The sequence below is a fragment of the Centrocercus urophasianus genome, unplaced genomic scaffold, assembly GCF_019232065.1.
Source record: "Centrocercus urophasianus isolate 14NV4802_14NV808 unplaced genomic scaffold, USGS_Curo_1.0 seq_33, whole genome shotgun sequence".
Lineage (NCBI taxonomy): Eukaryota > Metazoa > Chordata > Aves > Galliformes > Phasianidae > Centrocercus > Centrocercus urophasianus.
This window is the reverse complement of record NW_024884900.1, coordinates 1,779,287-1,801,241: the sequence shown is the minus strand read 5'-3', so window position 1 is coordinate 1,801,241 and position 21,955 is coordinate 1,779,287. Positions and strand designations below refer to the sequence as shown.

The 21,955-nt window shown below is 44.6% G+C and overlaps 3 protein-coding genes across 3 annotated transcripts; 2 read left to right on the top strand and 1 right to left on the bottom strand.

The window, feature by feature from the left end:
• Positions 1-461: 461 nt before the first annotated feature.
• Positions 462-15,999, top strand: ZNHIT3 (zinc finger HIT-type containing 3). Its single transcript, XM_042830283.1, has 5 exons — positions 462-545; positions 671-702; positions 777-923; positions 1,570-1,756; positions 12,236-15,999. Exons 1-5 carry the CDS (start codon positions 466-468, stop codon positions 12,246-12,248), a joined length of 459 nt encoding a protein of 152 aa, XP_042686217.1. The 5' UTR covers positions 462-465; the 3' UTR covers positions 12,249-15,999.
• On the bottom strand, positions 2,116-18,000 carry MYO19 (myosin XIX). Its single transcript, XM_042830280.1, has 24 exons — positions 17,578-18,000; positions 16,136-16,280; positions 15,267-15,415; positions 14,936-15,049; positions 14,080-14,212; positions 13,785-13,854; positions 13,582-13,684; positions 13,275-13,371; positions 12,699-12,775; positions 12,217-12,307; positions 11,054-11,225; positions 10,717-10,790; positions 10,505-10,626; positions 9,179-9,292; positions 8,861-9,037; positions 8,442-8,588; positions 7,852-7,959; positions 7,207-7,277; positions 6,322-6,431; positions 4,757-4,920; positions 4,116-4,245; positions 3,848-3,933; positions 3,231-3,524; positions 2,116-2,891 (listed from the first exon to the last, which is right to left on the bottom strand). Exons 1-24 carry the CDS (start codon positions 17,587-17,589, stop codon positions 2,763-2,765), a joined length of 2,889 nt encoding a protein of 962 aa, XP_042686214.1. The 5' UTR covers positions 17,590-18,000; the 3' UTR covers positions 2,116-2,762.
• A 462-nt stretch (positions 18,001-18,462) lies between these two features.
• On the top strand, positions 18,463-20,511 carry PIGW (phosphatidylinositol glycan anchor biosynthesis class W). Its single transcript, XM_042830475.1, has 2 exons — positions 18,463-18,545; positions 18,779-20,511. The coding sequence occupies exon 2, from the start codon at positions 18,793-18,795 to the stop codon at positions 20,272-20,274; it is 1,482 nt and encodes a 493-aa protein (XP_042686409.1). The 5' UTR covers positions 18,463-18,545; positions 18,779-18,792; the 3' UTR covers positions 20,275-20,511.
• The last annotated feature ends 1,444 nt before the right edge of the window (positions 20,512-21,955 follow it).

The window sequence follows — 21,955 nt, the reverse complement described above, 5'->3', positions numbered from 1 at the left end:
GATGACCAATAGACTCAAGTGACACTCATTCATCGTTAAATGCTGCTGCTGTTAAATCGTGTTCAGAGGAGCTGCTGTGCAGCGCCTGTGAGGAATGGAGTTTATGTGAGAGACGGCCGCCCGCTGGTGTAACAGGGAGGCGGGTGCCGTTACATTAACAAACCATGTACCCAGCATTTTACATCATTGCCTTAAAACCTCTTTCCTGTTTTCTTTACGCCACACAGCTCAGGGAGATCGCGGTCAGCTCTGTGACCCCATTTAGGGACGTGCTTAGTGATCATGGTGGGGATGGACTCGGTGATTTCCAGCCGGAACGATTCGATGTTTTTTTTTCTCCTGACCCGCGCACGATCACCCCGAACCGCCGCCCCCTCCCACCGGCGCTGTTCCGCTCCCGGCCGTCCCCGCTCGGCGCTCTGCTACACGGCCTGAGCGGGGTGGGGCAGGGCGCTGCGGGCGGCCATGCGGGCGGTTCGGCCGTGCGCGGTGTGCGGGGCGGACGGCGCCGCCAAATACCGCTGTCCGCGCTGCGCTGCCGCATAGTGAGCGCCGGGCGGGAGGGGGGGCGGCGGCGCGGGGGGGAGCGGGGCGGTGGGCCGAGGGGCCGGGGGCTGCGGGCCGCCTCTCTGAGGGGCCTGCCGGCCTAATGACGGCTATCATCCCGCAGCTGCTCCGTGCCGTGCTGCAAGGCGCACAGAGGTGAGTGAGCGAGCGAGCGAGCAGCGCGGTGCAGTGGGCTGAGCGGCCGTGACGGGCCTTGTCCCTTATCGCAGAGCAATGCGCGCCGCAGAGGGAACCGCCGGCGGAGGAACGGGCGGCGCAGCGCGGCTCTCCTGCGGACGGCGCGTGGTCTGTGGCCGACATACTGACAGAGGAGGACGAGCAGGACCGCGTCCCGCTGCAGAAACTCCGGCTGCTGGGTGAGCCGGGTGGCGGCGGGAGGCTCGAACAGGCGGGACGTTATGGCTCTGACAGCCACCGCTCGGTGCCTCTTTGGGGGTGCGCCGGCAAAGTAGGGATGGTTATGGCGTCGTTTGCGACTGCGCGTAGTGAGCAGTGCGGAATCGCGGAATAGTCCCACCCGGAGCGGACACACAGGGAGCTTTGTGTCCGAGCCCTGGCTCCACACAGCACTGCCCAAACCCTGTGTCACGACTGTGTCCCAGCGCCCTGTGAGCCCCAGCAGCTCAGGGCTGTGCCTGCTGCCCTGGGCAGTCTGTTCCCTGCCTCTAGGGAGGACCCTGCCCCTGATACTGACTTGAGATCGTGTGCTGGTGGAGGAAATGCATAAAAACAGAAAGCGAGGATTTAGTTTGTGATCAGTGCTGTATCCATGCTTGGTTATCACAAGACTGTGACCTCATAGATTTTGCTCCAAAGTGGGATTTGCTGTGGATTTCATGCAGATGCAGGGATTAATCCTCTGATTTGGTTCTGACAGAGGAAAGGGCTTCTGCCTTCTCTGGCTTGAGGGCTGAATTGCATCACTTAACAGAAACCAAATCCTTTACAGTGGGGACTTCAGGTGAACATGATACTCATTATCTTTTATCCTTGTCTTTAAAGGAGAATCAGAAGAACTGAGAGGTTTGCTGCTGAACCCACACCTCAGGCAGCTGCTGCTGACCATTGACCAAGCAGAAGACAAAAGCTCTCTCATGAAAAAATACATGCAGGAGCCACTCTTTGTGGAGTTTGCAGATTGCTGCTTGAGGATTGTGGAACCCCCAGAGAAGGAGAACATTATTCCTGAGTGAGCTTGGGAATATTTTTTGTTCCTTCAGGTTTTCCTCTTACAAAAGCCATTCTGCAGCACCCCACGGTGCACTGTGCCATGTATTACCCCCAGTTCAGTTGCTCATGAATGTCAGCACTCCAATTTTCATTTTAGAGTTGATAAATAATGACGTAGTGCTGGACAAATTTCTAGATGCTAGGAATTGAATTTGGTATTATGTGGACTTGCCCTCTGTTGGTACAGAAATCCTGTCACCTGTGGGAAATACCACTTCCCAGTAACAATTATATTAAATATACTGGCATTTGTCTTAACTCACAAAATGAACCTGAAATGCTTTTGTTGACCTTGTTGAGGATAGTCATACACCTTCACAAGATACTTAGGAGTTTATTTAGATGTGGCATACACAGAAAAGCTGAACATTTTCAAGACCCACGTACATAACAGAGGTGATATAGTGTGCCCTGATGAGAACCTTGGTCCCTCTGCAGAGGTTATGCTGTTGGCTAGGTCATGTTAGAAACACACAGATCACAATGTATTTTGGTCCTGTAGATAAAAAGCAAGACTCTGGTCTTGCTTTTCCCTGAGACATCTGCCTTTCGTGTTACAGTTGAGTGCTACTTACTTCCTTGGTCGCAGGTTACTAAATGTTTGTGGTACCTCCCAACAAGAGCCTGGCACACATCAGAAGTGTTTGCCTTTTTTGCTATCTCATTACCAGCCTCTTGTTTTGACCATGTACAGCTAGAAGTGTTCTGTTCCAGTATATACTCTTTAAAGCACTTGATCTATTTTCTCATAGTACTGATTATCTCCTCTAGTATGTGCGTGTGTGAGAGGAGGAATGCCTCCCCTGCATTCTAAATTTGAATTATAATATGCATACATTGATTATACATGTGATTATAGGAAACTGAGGTAGCAGCAGATAGGGACATTGAGTAACTTGAAAAGCAGCAGCCTGCAGGCAGTCCTTCCCTGAAGGAAATGTTCCGTACATGTGGATGGCCAAAAGTTATGTTGGAAGCAGTTCTTTTCTGTCCAATAAAATCTGGTTAAAACCAGTGACAGAATAGGCAGCTGTGTGGGGACTGACATCTGCATAATGCAGGGGAGACTTCTTGCAGTGAAACCTGACAGAGCCCTGGAAGAAAACAAGGTGGAGAGGCCAGTTGGTGCTTTGCAGAACTGTGATCTAGTTTCACTGTTCAGACAAAGCACTGCCTTATTATACAAGCAACTTGTAAGTACAACTAGAAACTTTGATCAGTTTGTTCCTATGACAGACTAGCAAGAACTTTCATGCTTTGGTCTCACAGCTGAGACCCATGTCTTACCTGACCTATTAACATCTGAATCATCCTTGCATATCTAAAGCAGTGAAGAAAGAAAGAAAAACTAGACTGATAGCAGACTTTGTGCCAGTACTGTTCTAGGATCCTGACCTCATGACAGTTTAGTTGTGCTGTGTGAGGTATCTTACCTGCGGGAGAGCTCTAATAGAAGTGATGCCACAACCTAAGAAGCTGCTTTCCATCTTGTAGCAGCCAACCCTCTGAAGTACTTTGAAGCATGCCAGCAGAGACAGCTCTCTCCGGAGTCCCACTATGGTAACAGGTGCAGCAGACAGGACGAGGCCAAGAGGCCAAAGCTGAATGATTGCACGTAGAGGCCAAGCTGTTTCCAAAGAGCATGGTGATTTGGCTGACATTGCTGAGAAAGGTGCCTTTTCACCACCCTCATCTAATTCCACTGCTGCTAAAGCAGCCATTTTTGCCTGATAAAGAGATGCAGAAAAATTATTGAGCAGAATTTAAAACTGCAAACAAAGAGTCTAAAACAAAGTATAAGGGGTAAAGAGTAAGGGACAGGACACCGTGTGGGATGGTTTCCCATTTTATAGATAATTAAGAACAAATTAGCTCCCAAGCAGCTGTAGAAGACTGGCATCCATCTTCTGTGCTTCGGCTTAAGAAATGTTTTCTGAAAAACTGACAGTGTGGGATTTGTACAGTTAGTTGGTAGGGGCAGATTATTTCTCAAACCACTACAAAGCTTCACTCGCTCAGCTTTAATCCTTTTCTGTACCAACATACTTACTTTCCATTTCCTCCATCCACGCTTAATGGCATCTGCAGCCCTGCGCATCCTTTGGAAGCGGTTCCTGGCTAACCAGGAGCGAATAGCTGAAGATTTAATTAAAAGAAATCTAAGTGCAAAGAATTTCAAGCAGCTGTTGCAGACAATATAAGAAAGATGGCACTTAAGCCTTCTCCATGTTCAATTAGCATATCCCTTCTTTAAATACCCACTGTGGCTGGAAATGTTACTAGTTACATTATGTCCAGCCACACTCTCATCAAATTACCTGCTTGGATGAGTGTTGCAGACCTTCTCTCCTTTGCAAGTTTCTTCTGTTTAAATCTTCTCCAGCAACACTGAATGCAAAATGCTTTCTTGTTTAACACCTCTGCTCTTCTAGCTTCAAGCTGCTCTAGCTGTGTTGGGGATACGAACCTGCAGTTAATAGTCAGGGACAGAGCTGTGTTCTTAACCCTTCTACAATCATTTGCTGCTTGTCAGGTCCCAAGATTGCTTATATTTTAGAGATGACAGCATGTCATTAATGCTTATTATACAGTTATATATAGTATGTAAGGTTAAAGTAGAATGCATGTATATCTGAGGGGGAAAAAGTGTTGTGGGGGAAAACACACTCCTGAAGTCACAGTAACAGCTGGCTTAAAATTAGCTCTACTGAGTGAGAGTTGCTTTTTGTTTTGTTTTGCTTGTCTGTTTTTTAAATAGCTACACCCTTCAGTGTGCAAGCTTTGTAAAAGTGCAGAAGTGCCTTCTTTGTATTTGTCAAAAAAGGATCTGCTTGGGCCTGTCAGAGGAGCTAAGCTACCAGCAGAAGCCAGGGAAAGCTGTCATCCATGCTGAAACAGTGAGAACACCAGCAACACAAGTATATTCCAGAACTGTTAGCTGAGGAAATGGCACTCTTACCACAGAATTAGCCATAAATATTTTGGTTTTGCCACAATACACTGGAGTGTTCTCTGATCCCTTCCCTGTGGGCTCAGCAGCACTTTGTCCTGTAACAACATTCTGCAGGATCTCAATGACAACAGAACGTGATGCTTTGTTGTCATCCACCGCTGCAGTCTCACCTGCAAATGAAGTATTGAAAAGAAGGTATTGCAAAATTTGGAAATCAAGACCAGGTTTGCCTTTACACTGAGACACCGCAGCCATCTGGGGGTGATGGCTGAGATATGACTAGTTCTAGCCACTAGGGAGAAATGCAGCTGCATAGATTTTGCCATGTGCTAACAACTAGAAAGATAGCTCAATGTGTTTAAAGGAGGATGTGGTTTGGATGCTAATGCACTGTATTATTGCCTCCATTGTGGCATATTCAAGCTGGTATGGGAGGAAGACTTAATTCAGACTTGTCCTTTAAGGAGACTGTATTGCTCAAGGCAATGCTGCATGAGTTTTCTGCATGCCTAATGCCAGAACTTGACAGTCACTGTATCTTTTCATCCTGGATACAGTTTGTTTTTCTGCTATAATTATTTGTGAGGAGATGAGAGCATTTTAAGGCTCTGCAAACAAATACAAACAACTCTTGCATACAGAAAGACATCTGGTGACTATCATTATGTTCATGGGACCAAGCTGATAGGAAAAGAAAAGCTTATCCTCATGTTTAGGAAATTGTTTTACTTTGTTTGCAGATTGTAACCCACTGAAGATAAAAAGGAGTACTGACTTCACAATGAAGCATTCTAACTAATGGGTTTATAATTAAGGGAGAAAGATATGGAATGTAAGTAATTTTCCAGACTGTACTTCCCTGCTTCATTGTATTTCAGCAGGGTGAACGGATTTCCAGCCATTAAACACATCTGAAATGGGCTGGTCCTTACTGACCTTATTTCTCACACCTACTGGTTACTGAAAAGACCCAAGAAGATGGGATTAATCTGGGGCAGGGAAGGGATTTGCAGTCACTTTCAATATTAAATATAACTATCTGATGATGAGCTCCTTTTTCAGGGGCTCACCAAAGACATTACCTGGTAGACTGGGTTATGTATTTAATGTCCATCCTCGCTCTTGTTTAGAAAAAAGAATTGTGTACAGAAGTTTGTAACAGGCAGAAGAAGCAGCAGAATCCAGGTAAGCTAGAAGGTCAGTGCGTTTGGCAAGAAAACAAAGTGGGGGGAAAAAAAAGGAAGGATAAGGAATATAAGTAAAAAGGTAAGTGGTTTTCTGGTTTACTTAACTATTTCTAAATCAAATTATATTACTTCATAACTAATTGCTTCTACCAAAGAGGAACATGGAAAAGCAGTAGTAAAGATGAAGGATTTGCTCTTTTTAAAAGAGCCCACCATATGCATTAGGCAGATTAGAAACTGAAGTCAGTTTAGAGAGGTTAGAAATGTATTTTGAGAATAGCGGGTGTTTCAAAGTGCTGAATACAATTATTGCATCTGATCTATGTGATATCAACTTGGTGCAGGGACATTTTTATAGCAAAGGGACTATCTAAACAAACATACCTTTTTTCTTGGCAGTATGGCAGTTGCTTTTATCACATGCACTGGTTTTGCTGGACCTACGTGACTTTCTCAATATTTCATAGCGATCAGTGAAACTTTGAAAAGAGATCCTGATAGACAAAAGTACAGTTAATACTAGGCTAGTATCATTTATTACTATCTGGTAAATAATCTGTCCTTTCAAGGGAAAAAATTGCAGAATGGCTTAAAAAACCCAACTCATAGACTGCAAAAAGACTGAGGCCTATGTAGTCACCAACGTGTAAGAAACTATAAAGTTACTGAAGAAATTCAGGAGGCTACCTGTTGCCCAGTAATAGACAAGGACTTTCAGCTGTGACAAAGACTAAGCAGGAATTACGCTTTTTAGATGAAAACAGTAAGCTTCACTCCAGTCAGTAACATGACTGGCTCAGGCCTTGTTCCCTCCATCCTCTAAAGATGGTAAGAAAAGCCAGGAAGATGACTGGCTATGATAGATACTGTACTGAAGAAGGCCACACTTAGATGAATGCCATTTTTTCACGTATTTTTTGATTGCTGCTATTGATACTAAGAAGCACATAAAAACCAGAAAGTTTTAGTACATGATAGTCTACATCAATACATTTCTTCTGCAGCTTCTCTGCAAAGGTACAGTGAGGTCCCAGATTTGTGTCAGGTATTGCTGTCTCCAAACTATGAAAGGTGCTCAAATAAGCTTACAAACAAGCACAGAGCAGAACCCTTCAAACAGCTTTAAAAGAATCCCTAAGGCTTTGTGGTATAAAACAGATTACTAAATATTTGGATTTCCCACTTAAAAGCTCTTCTGAATAACTATTACACCACGAATTGCTATGGAAATGTATTATGTAAGACAATGCTCAATAAGTTTGGCCTTACCTAATAGGGAAGCCTGCTGCGCTGATGGTGATGGCTTCAACTATTCCACATGCCTGAAGCTGGCTAAGAACCTGAGGCACAAATTGAGTTGTTTTAGGAAAACTCTTGTTCTTTGTGGAAGCTGCAGTGAAGGTGTGCATGGGATGCACTCAACCCAAGCCGTGTTCAGCTCTGCTCAGCCACCACGCTGGTGGTCAGGGAACAAATGGAGAGGGTGGAGAAGGGGATTACACAGCTAATGAGCATTTTCTAACACCCAAGCAGACTTTTGTTGTGGGTTTGCACTGTGAAGATATCTTTATGAGCAGGGTAGCCATAGCCAGATGAACTTTACCTACTTTGTGAGCTGAGAAGCTATCATCCCAAATAACCCGTGAGCACTGTGGTAAGGGAATGTCCCATACAGCAACAATTAAGTTGCACCTGAACAAGCTGCTGAGCTTAACAGTGCCATTTTAGACATGCTTCATCTGATTCTGAAAGGACATTTATCTTGGAAATTTCAAAGGAAAAAACATTCTTTTGAAATATACTGTGGAAAGAGATTTACAAGTGAATCATGGCCATCTGAGACTCAATGCAAAGCCCTGCACGTTATTTCTGGGAAGTTTCTGACTTAGTAAAGAAAGGTTTTGGAGAAATTACCTCTTCTTTTCTGAAAGTCCTTGCCTTGCAGTCAGCATTAGGCTTGATGCATCGGATGTAATGTGGTTTGGTGCTGTTCAAGATCTGCATGAGATTTTCAAGTGAACTCTGCAAAGAAATTCAGGAGAAACACAGGTGCAAGAGCTTCCTCCTCCACAGGTAGTTTAGTGAATTGGTGCTATTCTATAGAAGCAATTGAGCTCCTTTTTTTTTTTTCTTTTTTTTTTTTTCCCCCCTAAGAATGACTTTATGCTCTCAGCATTAGCACAGCTGGTATCAATATGGATTCTTTTAAAAATGACCGATGGCAAATTCAGAAAGTTTCAAAACTGTATTGGGGCTGTTAGTTGAAGCCAATATATCAATAAGAACACATACAAAAAAGCCTGACAAAGGGAGATGCCCAGCTGTTAAGGGTAAAACTTGAGTGAGTCAAAGCTGCAAACCCAGAGATTATCAGAGCCTGATGCCATTTCAGGTTTACAGCCATCTCATTTAATAACAGTTACTGATCTTGGTCCAACTCTAATGTTCTCTCATCTAGTTATGAAGACAGCATTAGAAAGCAGAATCTTGAGTAGTGCATGTACCTTGAACTTTGACACCACTGTAACAACAGCCGCTCTGCTCTGCGTTTTCGTATTATTTTGGTGGTTTTCTGCAATGGGAAACAATTTCTGAAGCAAAGTGTCCTTAGAGTTTTGCAGGACACGGACAAGTTCTGGTGGAATGGGGTCCTGCAAGCACAAATGTGACTCATTAGCATTTGGAGTTACACAGAAACCTGTCACCTTTTATTCACATCACTAAAAATTCTTCCTATGTAGATGGAGTTGTACTTCTTACAATAACTGACTGAGCCACAGCTGTAGTTTCAAATCTGAGATGATTTATTTGTAGTAAGATGTGCAGAGTCAGTAAACATTGCTGGATATACATACTAGTGATGCTTTAATCTAAATCTGCTTTTGGTCTGTTTTTTTAAATAGCTGTTTCTGAAAACACCTACCTTATTTTTCTCCACCATTGCTGCCAGCTGGTAGCAGACTTTCCCAGCATAATGTGAAATAATGAAGTTCGGCTTCTTACTAAACTTGTCTCGACTTAAACATTGATTATCAGACAAAGCTTTTTCAATCCGAGTTTGAAACAGGTCAGAGTTAGAGGATCTATTCAAACGGCATTCCTGCGTAACAAACAAAAGATGTCTTTTAGTAATTAAAGGCAACATCTGGCAAGTTTCATTCTAATTTAGCACTTGTGTTTTCTTTGCTGGTTTGGAATGGATGGTGTGCAAGTAGGCCAGAAGGATTAGCAGTTTGCTTACCTCATTCAGCAGAGAAAAAATGCTGAGAGGGTTGCCCTCTATCAGGTCAAGGCAGCTCTGGTTGTCCTGGTAGTTTATGAAAGACCACTGTAGACCTTCAGATGCATATTCTTCCTAAAGTAAGAGAGAAACTGAATGTTCTGCAGCAGAGGGCACTAGAGCTCAAATAACTGCCTATTTTTTCTTAGCATATGATGCAGTTACTGTTTAAACAAACAAGTTAATCACAGACTCAGCCTACTCATCCAAAGCTCAGTTCATGAGTTCAGCGGGAATCTTAAGGAAAAAAAAATACTGAGGATATTTTATCCCAAGTAGCTTCTGAGTACATAGCAGCAGATCCCACCTGAACAATTAGATTCATTATTTGGGAACTTTACAGATTTATCAGTGAGAGTTTCATAGCTGCTTTACAAAGTAAACAAAGTCACATTAAGCTCTTGGGTTTTCCCTTGAAGGGCAGGGAACTGCTTAGATTGGGACACAGCCCTGAGCCTACCACTGTGTGCCAAACTTTACCAACCGGTCTTACTAAACCAGTCTGATCCAAAAGGAAATGGACAAAGGTATCAGATGAAACCATTTGTACAGTATTTATGCCGAATTATGGAATAAACTATAAGGAGTGCTTAATAAGCAGAAGCCTTGGCTGGTTATTTTACGAGTCTCCTGCTAAAAGCTTGCTCAGCACAGCCACTAATGGCATTCGAGTGGTCTGGGACACAGCCAGATCAAGAGAGCTAAGAGGGTAGGCAGTAACTGGTAGGAATGCTATTAAGCAGAGGTTATGAATCAGTGAAAAGTGATTGTGTGCTTGAACTTAGTTTCCATCTTTGCTGACCATTAACTCCTGGCATACTGACAAAGGCAGGTGGAAAAAAAACTGGTTAGTATATGAAAGCACAAATTAAGGGCAAAGAGGTACTTATCTCTGAATAAATGGATACAACTATGCTCTGAGGCAGAAAGTGCCATCACGTTGGTACCATTAAGGATACAATTTTACAGATTCCAGTTAATGACAAAGATCACTGTGGTAATGCATGTGTAATAGGGAGAAATTCAACCAGGACTGAATGGAGTCTACAAGAGTAGCAGTCTGGGCCTGGCAGGAAGTCTGTATCTCTCAAAGATATTAGATGAGACCTTGAATTAGTGTGCATGGCCAGTCAGGTTAGTGACAGCAATGTATTTAGCACATCCTGCTGTTTTCTGTGGCATTGTTTGAAGGTTGCGGTCTGACCAGAAGCACAGAAATACAATTAGAGAGACAAAAGATGCTGTTTTAAATCAGATATTTGACATTAGGTCTTAGTGGAGTGTTACCTGTTGCGCCTTCAGATAGTGTGCTACAAAGTGCTGCTGCAGTTTCTCATTGGCATAATTAATACAAAGCTGTTCCAAGTTGTTTTCAGGGAAGGCTTCAAAACCATAAACATCCAACAAACCTAGGAGTATCATAAGGTAGTGCATTTTAATCTAGGAGTAGACTGAAGGGCTTAAGGTTGCTCAGTTAAACTGGGGATGAAAAACGATACCTATGAAGCTGGTCCACAATGATGTATCTGCGTAAATGCTTTCGTTTATGACCAAAACAAGCCATTCAAACAATCTGTGGACAATAACAACTGAATTAGTTGGAAAAGTGCTTGCTTTTCTTAGTGCCCAAACAAAATCCGTGCAATAAACCAGAAGTTCTCTGTAGATCGAATAGATACTGCAGTGACGTCAGTATCTGTGACTGAATCAAAGGTGTGTCAAAGGGGAAAGGCAGGGTTATACTGTTCTTTTGTCCAAGCAGAAAGCCAGGGAAAGGAGAATTCCCTCACAAAAATTGCATGGATTAGCACAGCAGCCTGGCCTGCATGTCCTTACTTAGCATAGATCACTTTGGCAAGGCAGTCCCTCCTAGTGTCACATTCAGTTCTAGAGCACGGCTTCTTGAAGACTTGCTGTTGTTTTCCAGCAGTTATTGTTCGAATTCTTAATGATTCCAGCAGCTCTTCCACAGGTATCTTCAGCAAGTCTCCTGCAGTCTTCACAAAGTCTTACTCAAGGAGAAAAAGAGTTTCAAGATTATCTATCTGGAGTGTCAAATGAATGCAGGTCCTTTTAGGTTATGGAAGGGCTAGGGACGATACTAAAAAACCCAGCTCTTCTGTGAACTGCCCAACTCAAATATGGGATTTTGCATCGTTTTACCCAAACTCAGAAGAAAGTTTTATACAATCAGCCTCTTAATTTGCATGTACAGTATCCCTAGAATTGCAAGTACTCTATTTAAGATGAAACAACAGTATCAAAAAAAAAGTCTGAAGTTTGCTACACTGAAGTGAGCACTACAGAGGTTACTCTCTAGGTTATGTCCTTGTTATTTGTTCACCTTTTTTGAGCAGAAACTTCTCTTCATTAGAGAAATGAGTATTTGCAAACAAAGGATTTAAGATGTTGCTAACCTGAGCTGTATTCAATACTATCTGAATATTCAGCAGTGTGAATTCAGAGCATGTGAAATAACAGTATGAAATTTCATTGTTCAGGACAGTTTTAGTTCTGAAGGAAAACTAGAGCTTTGCATCTCCTAAAGATACACCGAACCACCTACGTGCTGTGCAGCAACCTAGCAGATTTGCTCTGACTGTGGAATGTTAGTCTTTATCAGGAAAACTTCAAAGCTCTGCTTTGAAAATTTAAAAGCCTTGCTTTCCACTCTAGATCAGATTTATGGAAGTCTTGTGATGTCAGTGAAAGATTAGGATCAGTTGTAACAGCCCTGCCAATAATCCTTCTGAAGTGACACTCCAGTGCTACAGTTGCCATGACTGTAACATAAAAACCTGTAACATCAGGGTGTTATCTCTCAGATTTTGTGCAGTAGTTTGAAACCATGAAGCTTGGAACACAAGCACACTTAAACTTTGGTCTGCCTATGACCCTGATGGTCTCTTATCAAGCAGAGGAATATATTAATCCTTTCTACTAGACATCTGCTCGAAGATAACAATAGTCCTTAAAGTACAGCATGCTTGGTGCCTCACCTTTGGCTTTATCTTCTAGTTCACAAGGCTGAGATTCATCCACTGGATTACAGAATTGAATGTTCCCAAGATGGAGAAGGCCTGACAATACCTGCAAGATAATCAAGCACGGGGTTTTCTAAAACAGAGCTCCAAGGCATTGTCCTCTTGGCCTGGCCACATCAACAGGGCAAATCAAAACATTTCTGTACAAAACAAACAAAAAAAAACAACACAAAGGAAGAAGATTCCAAGTTTCTACAATAATTCCTCGTGCAGCATTACTGAAAGAAATCTACAGTTCACAGCTGCAGGCTTTTGGTTAAAAACTAATATTTGGTTATGCAACCTAATGTGTAGCTGCAGCCATTCCAGGCAGCATTGCCAAACAACCCATGGACATCTGGACACGTCTACAGAAGCAGATGTACATCAATCCCAATGCTAAAAAGACATTATAAGCATTGTCATGAGCTTTGTGGTGACCATGCATTATACCTGACCTTGAAAATATTGTTCTGAGTGGAGTGGTCAATGCCCAAGTGAAACATTGCATCTCTGGTCACCTCGAAGCAGTCCTCTGAAAAGCCAAACAGGTGTTACTCAGTAAGAAAGCCATGCACACAGAGGCATGCAGAACAATCTCTTCCACGTCCAGTTCAGCTGGAATTGTCAGAAGAGATCGAGGAAACCAGCTGTTATTTTGGTAAATCCCAAACCAGAGTTGGAGAATCAAATCACAGATTTGCTGCTGACTCTGGGGCTGTGAAGATGGGCAGCAGGCTGCTGAAGTGCATCCAAAGACAAGGTGGTTTTAAACGTAACCACAGAGCAATGCAAATTTGCTGGGCCAGAAACTGCAGTTTCAAGTCAGGTGAAAACTATTAGCAGTGCAAACTGAAACTTAAAACTGAATCACATTAATGCAGATGGCTTTGCAAAATCTGCTGTGGTCAGGCCAGGAGAGTGCTGGATGACTAACCTGGGTCACAGGACTTAGTGAGACAGATGCATTTTTACCTGCCTTCCCTCAGTGTCACATCTGTTATTGATGGACAGTTTGTGAAACTAATCTTTACCCTCTAAGTTTCTTTCAGAATTTGGCAGCCAGCGGTAGTCAGCCCCTTCTGGAAGGTTCCATGCCAGTCTCTCCTCTGCAGTGGCACCTTTTGTGATCTGAAGACAAAATAAAGTAATGAACAGACTCTGCCCTGGGTGTTCACATCTTGTAGATGGGGAATAATAATTGACTGGGAGTACAGATTAATTTGGAAGCATGGCAGACAGATGAACTGTTAAATACTGGAAGTTACAACTGTGCTAAATCTGGTGATTTCACACTCAGTGTTTCTCAGAAACATTTAGCAAAACTAACTGAACACAAACCTGATAAAATATATGAAAGTTTCTTTCATTGGGGGCCTGATAGGCAACTCTTGTCTTCTCCAAAAGGAAAGTCTGAATGGAAGCACTACTCAGATGGTGAAACCTAGAGGGAATAAATAGGCAAAAGAGCAGATTTTAACAAAATGCCCCTCATCAAATTTAGAGGGAGACCACAGACAAGCTATCTAAACAGTAGTTATTACCTGTCCAAGTGAAGCTGAATATATTTCCCAAAACGGCTGCTGTTGTTATTCCGCAGCGTACATGCATTTCCTGTGAAATTACCACAGACATACATCATCATCAGTGGTTTTACTCTGTTTTACTCTTCCATGTAGGACATACAGACATTAAAAGTTGATTTGTATACAGTTCCACTATTTGAAGATTTTGTCTTTTAAGGAGAGGAAGCAAGAGGTAGCTTAAATTTGTACATTAAAAAAGAAAATTCCCACCGTGGCCACTACTTGTCCATGCTGTTAAGAAAGCTGCTTTTACCAAATGCTTCCATGATAGGGTTGGAATCCAACACTCTCTTCTCTATCCGTTCCACAGCTTCATTGCCTTTTGGGGAGGTAACAGAAGCAGCAACAGAAGCATAAAATTTCATAAGGCAGCGAGATGTCCAGGTCTGCAAGAGAAAACAGGCCTTTGTCCTTACCATGTTATGTCAGTTAGTGAAACAGTGCTGGCTTCTGAGAACACAGTATGCATCTGGTGACAATGGAGAGCAATGGTGTCAGGTTTATAGCTCCAGCTCAGCCAAAACTTTTTGTGCATCAGCTGATGCGCAACAGATACACATGTAAATCCTACTGGAATCAAAGTGCTTTGCTGAATGGCAGCTTTACCAAGATGTAACCATCTGGAAGCTTAGCTGGAAGTAATAGCTAGTGTCTTAAGATGAATTGAATATAAACAGACTTTGAGTCACTAACACTCAGCAAACCATGTTCTCAGTCTTAAAAATATTCTCAAGTGTTTTGCTGAATAGGAATGGATATTACAGAGGGAGCTAGGACAGGGTCTGACCTCTCCTGCCTCTTAAGGGTTTGCTGAGACATGACCTTCCTAACTGACTAAGCTGAGACTTCAACTCAGGTGCAACTCCTACTGAAGGATTCAAATCCAGCCCTTCCACAAGTGGCAGATGTCACCTAGAAAGCAGTTACTGTGAGTCTACTTGACTGTGGCGACCATTTAATGCTTTATGCATATGTCAGGAGAGTCTTGCTAGAGCAGGCTGGCTACGTGCTCCGTCTTCTTTGCTCACTGAAGTATTCTGCACTACAAATCACTACCAAATCTCAAACAATAAAAGCAATGTCAGGTCAACAGAAAACAATCTCCTTACCTTCCCAGCACCACTTTCTCCACTAACAATGATAGTCTGGTTTATGGGGTCTATCTGGCTTTGAACATTTCTGTAGGTTTCTTCGGCCACTGCAAAGATGTGAGGTTTTAAATCCTGGCAGCAAAGCAGAATATTCATGTTTAAGAGAACAGTAATTACATAGTTCTACAGCAATGGACAGCAAGGATTTCTTGCATTTGTCTGAAAGTAGAACTCATATTTCAGTAGAAATGGGCTTCATCATTCAGAATTATTTTGCTCACACAGAGATTTTGAAGAGCCTGAAATCTGGGTCCTGCAGGAGGACAGGGATTTCAAATACAAGGATTACCTGGGGGCGAACAGCAACGTGGTACTCTCTCATAAGCTCAGGTGAATAGAGGCAGGAGATGGGTTGAAATGGATTTAAAGCCACCAGGCTGCAGCCAGCATTTGTATAAAATAAGTTTGCTGTGTATCTTGCTTGAAGACATTTCAGAACTGAAAGATACACCTCCTATTAGCGTATTTTGAAAAATGTATTTGACTCTTCCTGTTTGTAACAAAAATCTTCAGATATGTTATCTGTTATGATTAACAGAGAATGAGAAGGTGAGCAGGAGAAACCTATAGATCTAATATACATAATTATGCCTTTAAAAGTTGCCCTTGTTCTTAAGAAGCTTAAGTACTTTGACTCCACAATTCATTAAATCGCATGCTTTTATGAGCTTGTACACAGCACATCCTAGAAAGCAAAGCTGTACATTTGCAGAGCAGAGCCAGTCATTCCCCATCTGCACAAGAAAGATGCCTTAGCTTGTCTCAGCAGGGCCATCTTTAAAAGCCAAGTGAGGAATTCACTTTTCCAAACCAATTTTATGGACATATGTTGAATCTACATCGGAACCTTATTTCCTGATACGTTCATATGAAACTGAACTGCAATCACAAGGTCATGCAGGAGCAATCCGGTGCCATAAACTCTCAACCAAACACTGGCTACCTAAACCAACAGTACAAATGTGAGTTTGGCATGCAAAGCTTGCTGAGAGATCAGTATGGCTAAATCTGCAATAAAAGCGCTGACAAATTTTTCAACAACACATGATTTTCTAAGCTGATTTGAGTAGGCTTTGGTGGGAATGGTAATGACCACGTATCAGTAACCAGCAGAGAAAGGGACCCCTCAGAAAGTGCATCTCCTGGCTCACTGCTCACCTGTCGTCGTCGTCACTGGATTAACTTTTGTGAGATCATCAATAAGATGCAGCTTTTCTTCATCACTGAGAAAAGCTCTGACTTCTTCTTCAAATGATTCATTCACGTCATTCTGCGTGACGGAATCTTCTTTTTGGCAGTTTACCTAGAGAGGATGTCAGATCAGCACCAGTCCATGGCTGAGTATAGCAGGACTGTCATTTCACTCCCTACAAGCTATAGCTCTTCTACCACATCCATGTAACACATGTACAGGTTCAGCAGGAATAATAATTTAATGTTGGAGCTGCTGTTCCTCCCAGTTTGAAAGCAGTGCCCTCCCTCTGCATCACTGCTTTCCATGGCACACTCTGTCTTTAGAAAGTATTATGTGCCATATGAGAGATGGCAGGCTGACAGCACTGTAAGTTGAATTCATTGCTGGCAGTACAGGCTGTAAGCAAAGGTGCCCAAAAAGAATGTGTCCTAAAACTCATAGGATCCATTGCTCGCAATTGTGCAGGACATTCAGCACAGACATGCTTGTACAGCAATCTTAAACTGAATACTTTTAGCCTATGGACATCACCCACTCAGTGCACACACTGACTTGGGCAGAGGGAAGCAGGCAGGACTGGCTGCAGAGCTGAAAGCAATGAGGTCCAACACAACAGTTTTCCTAGGAGAGGATTCCATTTTCAGAGCAGAGAGAGAGGGTCCTGAGACGGAAGTTGAAGACTGCATGCATTGCAGCCAGGGGAAAGAACTGCTAACACTGTAAGAGGTGAAGATTATATTAGGTGAAGATTTGTCTCCTTTGGATCATTAGAAGAATTTAAATCTCAGCCTCCAGGCTCCCATGTCCTTGACAACAGTAGTTGGAAGGGCACATTTGTTACACAAGTGTAATGGAAAACTTAGCCAGATGAGAGATTTCAGGTGCTGCTTGTTATGCTGCGGCTGGAAGGGAAGAGATGCCAGTCCTGATTTTTGCATTCTAGATATTCTTTTTCTGCTCCCCATCTCCTGGTCAGGAACTCCTTCAGAGTAACCCTGCTCATTTGTATTTAATAACACAAATCTGCAATTCTTTACAAGTTAACCAAGTTAATGAATAGCATCACGTTATTTCTACACAATGAATGACTTGTGACAGCTGTACTGCAGAGCTGTCGGTCCTACTGCAAAGCGACCCTTAAGGATGTGCTTGCTCCCTGCATTAACATCACCCTGTTCATGCCAACGGCGTGACAAAAATCACCACTACTGTAAGGGCAACACAGCACGAAAGTGCGTTAGTAATGCCGTTCAAAACCGCACACTTAATGGGTGCAGTCGAGCTCCTGATGCCGGGGTGAATATCCGTTAGCAGTTACCTAACCCTGACTGCAGGGAAACAACCGAGAATCGCTTCCCGGCGGTACGAACGCGATCAGCTCACACAATTCCCGCTTTTCTTTTACCTGCTTTGGCATTTTGGCACTTCTGCAGCGCTGCGCTGCGGGAAACTCCGGCCGTGCGACAGGGGCTGAGCTCGGGGTCCTTCAGGCAACCCAGTCCGAAGGGCCCTTCAACACAACGGCGAGCGCTGAGGACAAGGACAGCCGTGCCGCTCCGCGGGGCTCCGCACGCAGATCCGGACGGCAGCGGAGCGGATCCGCATCCAACTGCAAAGCGCTGCGTGCGACCGCCGCGGAGCAAACCGCCGCTCTCTCGAATCAAGAAAGCGAAGTTCCCCGGCAAGAATCCGCAGCCATCCCCGAGTCCCACCGCTAAGAAGGGAGGAAGGCGCACAGAGCTACGCGAGGGAAGATTCGCGGCTGTGACGGCGTCACGGGAGCGGTGCTCTGCGGCCAGCGGTGACTCACAGCAGCTCGCAGCGGGGTTCTTCCCGCCTGCTCCGCTCCCACGCGGACCCCGCGCCGCGGCACCGGGCAGGGCGTGCTGATGGGACCGCCGGCCGCGGGGACGGCCCGGCCCCGCTCCCACCCGAGGGAACGGCGGGCAGCCCCAAGGTCAGCGCGCTCAGCCCGTCCCGGGCGGCGGCACGACCGCCGCGGAGGGCAGAGCCGCGTCCGGCCCGCTCCCCGCTGACCTCTCAGCGGTCCCCGCGGGCGCGATCCTCCCCGGGTCGCTCTCACCGGGAACCGCGGGCCGAGCGGACGGCGCGGAGCGGACCGGAGCGGCGGCGGGAGGAAGGGGAGGAGGAGTAGGAGGAGGAGACGGGGCGGGGGTTGCGGGCACAGCTCGTGGCGAATCGGGCGCTGCGGAACAGCAGCTGCACGCCGCTGCCGGAGGAAAGTGCGGGCGGGGAGCGCGGGCTGCGTTTACATAGTGCGGGACGGGCTGAGCGCAGCGGGCGGAGTGGCAGCTGCGACTTTCAGGCTCGCGTCCTCCTCGTGTCTGCTCCACACTTACGTTCCGCAGAGCGGTATGGTTGCTTACAATGTATTTGCTATCTGGAGAGTTTGGGGAGCGAGGGCTTGAAGCGTCTCGTTGGAGCCGAGCGGCTACTCGGCTTCCCCGGGCACGGCGAGCTGTACGGGACGCTGCGACTGCTGCAGCCCACGGCTGCCCGCACCGAGCTGCCCGTAGCGCTCACCTGGGGAGAGGCTGTGAGTTCTGCTCCACGGAACCGACTCCGGTTCGTGCTTCTCATTTCAGAGGAAGGAAGCAGAATGTCGCAGAAGCACCTGAAAGAAGCCTTCGTCAGTAACCTGAACGGAACCGGCCTGCTGGAGCTGACCCTGGGCATGCCGCTGGCCCCGCTCTGCCTGCTTTGCAGAGGGCTGCTCCTGGTGCTGCTCTGCCGGCATCGCGGGAAGCCGTTAAGCTCGAGGCCTTCCGGCCTGCTGCTGGACTTTGGTGTGCTGGTCGCCCCTCTGCTGTTCTCCTGCACAGTCCTGTCTTCAGTGTTGTTCCTGGTTCCAGCCATCCTCACAGCCCTCTGTGCAGGAATATTTTTTACAATATACCGCCAAAGCCAGGTGCCCTTCAGGCAAATAGTGAAAGACTTTCAGAACACGTACCTGGATCCGGACTATATTCCGGCCATAACCGTGTTCCGTGTTTATGTCAATGTGTTGACTTCCATCAGCATCTTAGCAGTGGATTTCCCGCAGTTTCCACGACGATATGCCAAAGCTGAGACCTATGGAACAGGAGTTATGGATCTGGGGGTTGGAGCTTTCGTTTTCGGTAACGCTCTCGTTTGTCCCGAAGTTCGGCAGAAAGCGGCTGTGACACAACCCAAATTCTCCAGTCTGGCCAAGCAGCTTTTTGCCATTTGGCCATTGGTTGTTCTTGGCATTGGACGACTCCTTAGTGTTAAATCTATAGAGTACCACGAGCACGTTTCGGAGTATGGTGTGCACTGGAATTTTTTCTTTACCTTAGCCCTTGTGAGGCTTGTGGCATCTCTGCTGTTAGCCATATTTCCCAAAAATAAATCTTGGATCGTGGCTGTGACTGTTGCTGTACTTTATCAGCTCATTCTTAACCTTACCTCTCTGAAGACCTTTGTCTTGCACGGCAGCAATGGCGAAGATAGTAGGACAGGCTTTTTGAATGCCAACAGGGAAGGGCTGCTGTCCCTCTTTGGGTACCTGGCCATATACATGGCAAGTGTGCAGGTGGGGCTCTATGTGCTGAAGCGCAGAGACTCCGTCAAAGACTGGATGGGAGCAGCGTGCCTCCTGCTGCTGGCAGCTCTGGTGCTCTTTGTGTTTCTCCACATATCCCAAGCCCACGCAGACCCCGTGTCCCGCCGCATGGCCAATCTGTCCTACTGCTTGTGGGTCATCGCTCACTGCCTCACCTTCTTTGTCAGCTTCGTGGTGGCTGATCTTGTGCTGGTGTTCTCAAAGCTTCTCGTGAAGGGCTCTGCTGTGCCCTCGTGCTGGCGTGCTGTGAAGGCTGCAGACAGCAGGGAGCAGCGGCAGGCAGGGGCTGTGCACATCTGCCTGATTGCTGCCATTAACAAAAATCAGTTACTGTTTTTCTTATTAGCGAATGTTATGACTGGTATTGTGAATGTAATGATGGACACCATCCACAGCAGGGCTGCACTGACGTTGTGTATACTGCACGTGTATATGTTTCTTAACTGTTGCATTATGTATATATTGCATGCCAAAAATATAGTATTAAAATTTTGGTGATTCCACTCTGTCTCAAGGGGACTAGCTACACTTTGCTATATATGAGTGGAAAAAGAAGTATCTTTCCTATATTTACCAATAACATAGATATAATATTTTATAACATAGTATTTATAACAGCTTGTTAAGACTTATGGATATTGATTGTTATTTTTAGTCATTCATTTTTATACTTTGTTTCACCAAACCATGCAGTCAGTGCTGTTACCTGTTGAAAAACCTTTTTTTCCTGAAAAACCTTTTTTTTTTTTTTGCTTTGCTGAATACTTGTGCTGATAGAAAGACATTAATGTATGTCTGTCTGAAGGAAGCATGTATGCAGAACAATAATGTGAATTCAAGAGGTACATCCCAGTGCTGGTAAAATTCAGTACCAGTGTATGGAGTAGAAGCCAGATGAAAACCATGAGTAATTATGTAGAGAGAGACTTAACTGTAAAGATTTAGTTGGTTAAGGTCCTTGCATAAATAATAGATAAGAGTAATTCTTTATCTAAAAGGCATAGAGTAAATGGATGCTTTAAAATGCTTTGGCCCCAGAAAGATTTGTGCATACATTCAGCTTTGATGGCAGTAATGGTGTGTGGAATGTTAATCATAGATTGACATCTAAATTAGCCTTTGAATTAAAGCTACATTTATTTTCACCTTCAGTGCTGAATGTAAATGAAGACCCTATCTGAAGCACGATAAAACCCCACGGCAGATGAATTCATACAGGATTTGCTGGGATTTGTGGTGCAGATAATAAGAGCTGCATGGACTTCTCTAAGAAAACACAAAGATCCAAAGCTAATTCACCTGCAGCCTGCATTCCAACATGCTGTGACAGCTCATCTTTAGGAGTGCTGTAGAATATGGTCTTCAGCTCTACTTTAAGGTACTCAATGCCCACATATTTGTCTGTAAGGTTATTTTAAACAGTAGCTCATTTAGTAGTGTTTTGACAGCTGAGATGTCTTGGAATGGGAATGTTCTATGTGAGTTGTTAGCAGGCTGTGTGCAAATGGGAAGCAGCACACTGCAGTAGGTCAGGGTACTGATGTGTGTTGGTGAGAGATGTGCTCATCTATCACAGTCTTCTTGAAAACTCAGAGCAGAACACTCTTTTCATTCACTTCCTTGAGTCTGTTAAGACTGTTCTTGACCTCATCAAGTCCCTGAGAAGAGAAATATGTTTAAAAGTCATGAGGAATTCAAGAATGCAAGATATAAACAGTATAGAAGTAGAATATAGGTGATAGCTGATGATGAATGCCTAATGTTAGTGGAATGACAGGAGTGCACATGGGTCATATTTCAACTTTTTCTTTCTCTCTTGAATGCAATGAATCATAAAACCTAAGGGAGTTTAGGAGTGCCTCCAAAGCAAATCCCTTAAGGCAGACATGCTGGGGAACGTTCTTAAATTTATGAGGTTCTCTCAGGCTTTGGCCAATAGAAAGATGCAGACTGAAGATTGTATACCATGGACACACTGAGTTCATGTTTGTTTACTTCCAAGTTATAGCCCTACAGTCTATGGAACTAAAGAAAAGCAGCCTGTATTATACTTGGAACAACTGCAATAAGCACTATTGTCAGAGTTGTTAGCAGTGCTTCCTGGTAGCTGGTGTATATATTTATTCCAAAACAATCCCAAACGTCGCCTAGGGAAGAAGGGCCTCCATCACCGGTTGGC

What these genes read in the sequence shown, in the direction of transcription:
- PIGW (XM_042830475.1), top strand. Translation starts at nt 18,793, where the DNA reads ATGTCGCAGAAGCACCTGAAAGAAGCCTTCGTCAGTAACCTGAACGGA.
- MYO19 (XM_042830280.1), bottom strand. An exon ending in TGCAACACTCATCCAAGCAG is followed by an intron (nt 3,934 to 4,115) that starts GTAATTTGATGA and finishes TTAAATCTTCAG; the next exon opens with CTATTCGCTCCTGGTTAGCC. An exon ending in CTATTAGAGCTCTCCCGCAG is followed by an intron (nt 2,892 to 3,230) that starts GTAAGATACCTC and finishes GTTTTCTTCCAG; the next exon opens with GGCTCTGTCAGGTTTCACTG.
- ZNHIT3 (XM_042830283.1), top strand. Translation starts at nt 466, where the DNA reads ATGCGGGCGGTTCGGCCGTGCGCGGTGTGCGGGGCGGACGGCGCCGCC. An exon ending in CCGCGCTGCGCTGCCGCATA is followed by an intron (nt 546 to 670) that starts GTGAGCGCCGGG and finishes ATCATCCCGCAG; the next exon opens with CTGCTCCGTGCCGTGCTGCA. An exon ending in GTGCTGCAAGGCGCACAGAG is followed by an intron (nt 703 to 776) that starts GTGAGTGAGCGA and finishes CCCTTATCGCAG; the next exon opens with AGCAATGCGCGCCGCAGAGG.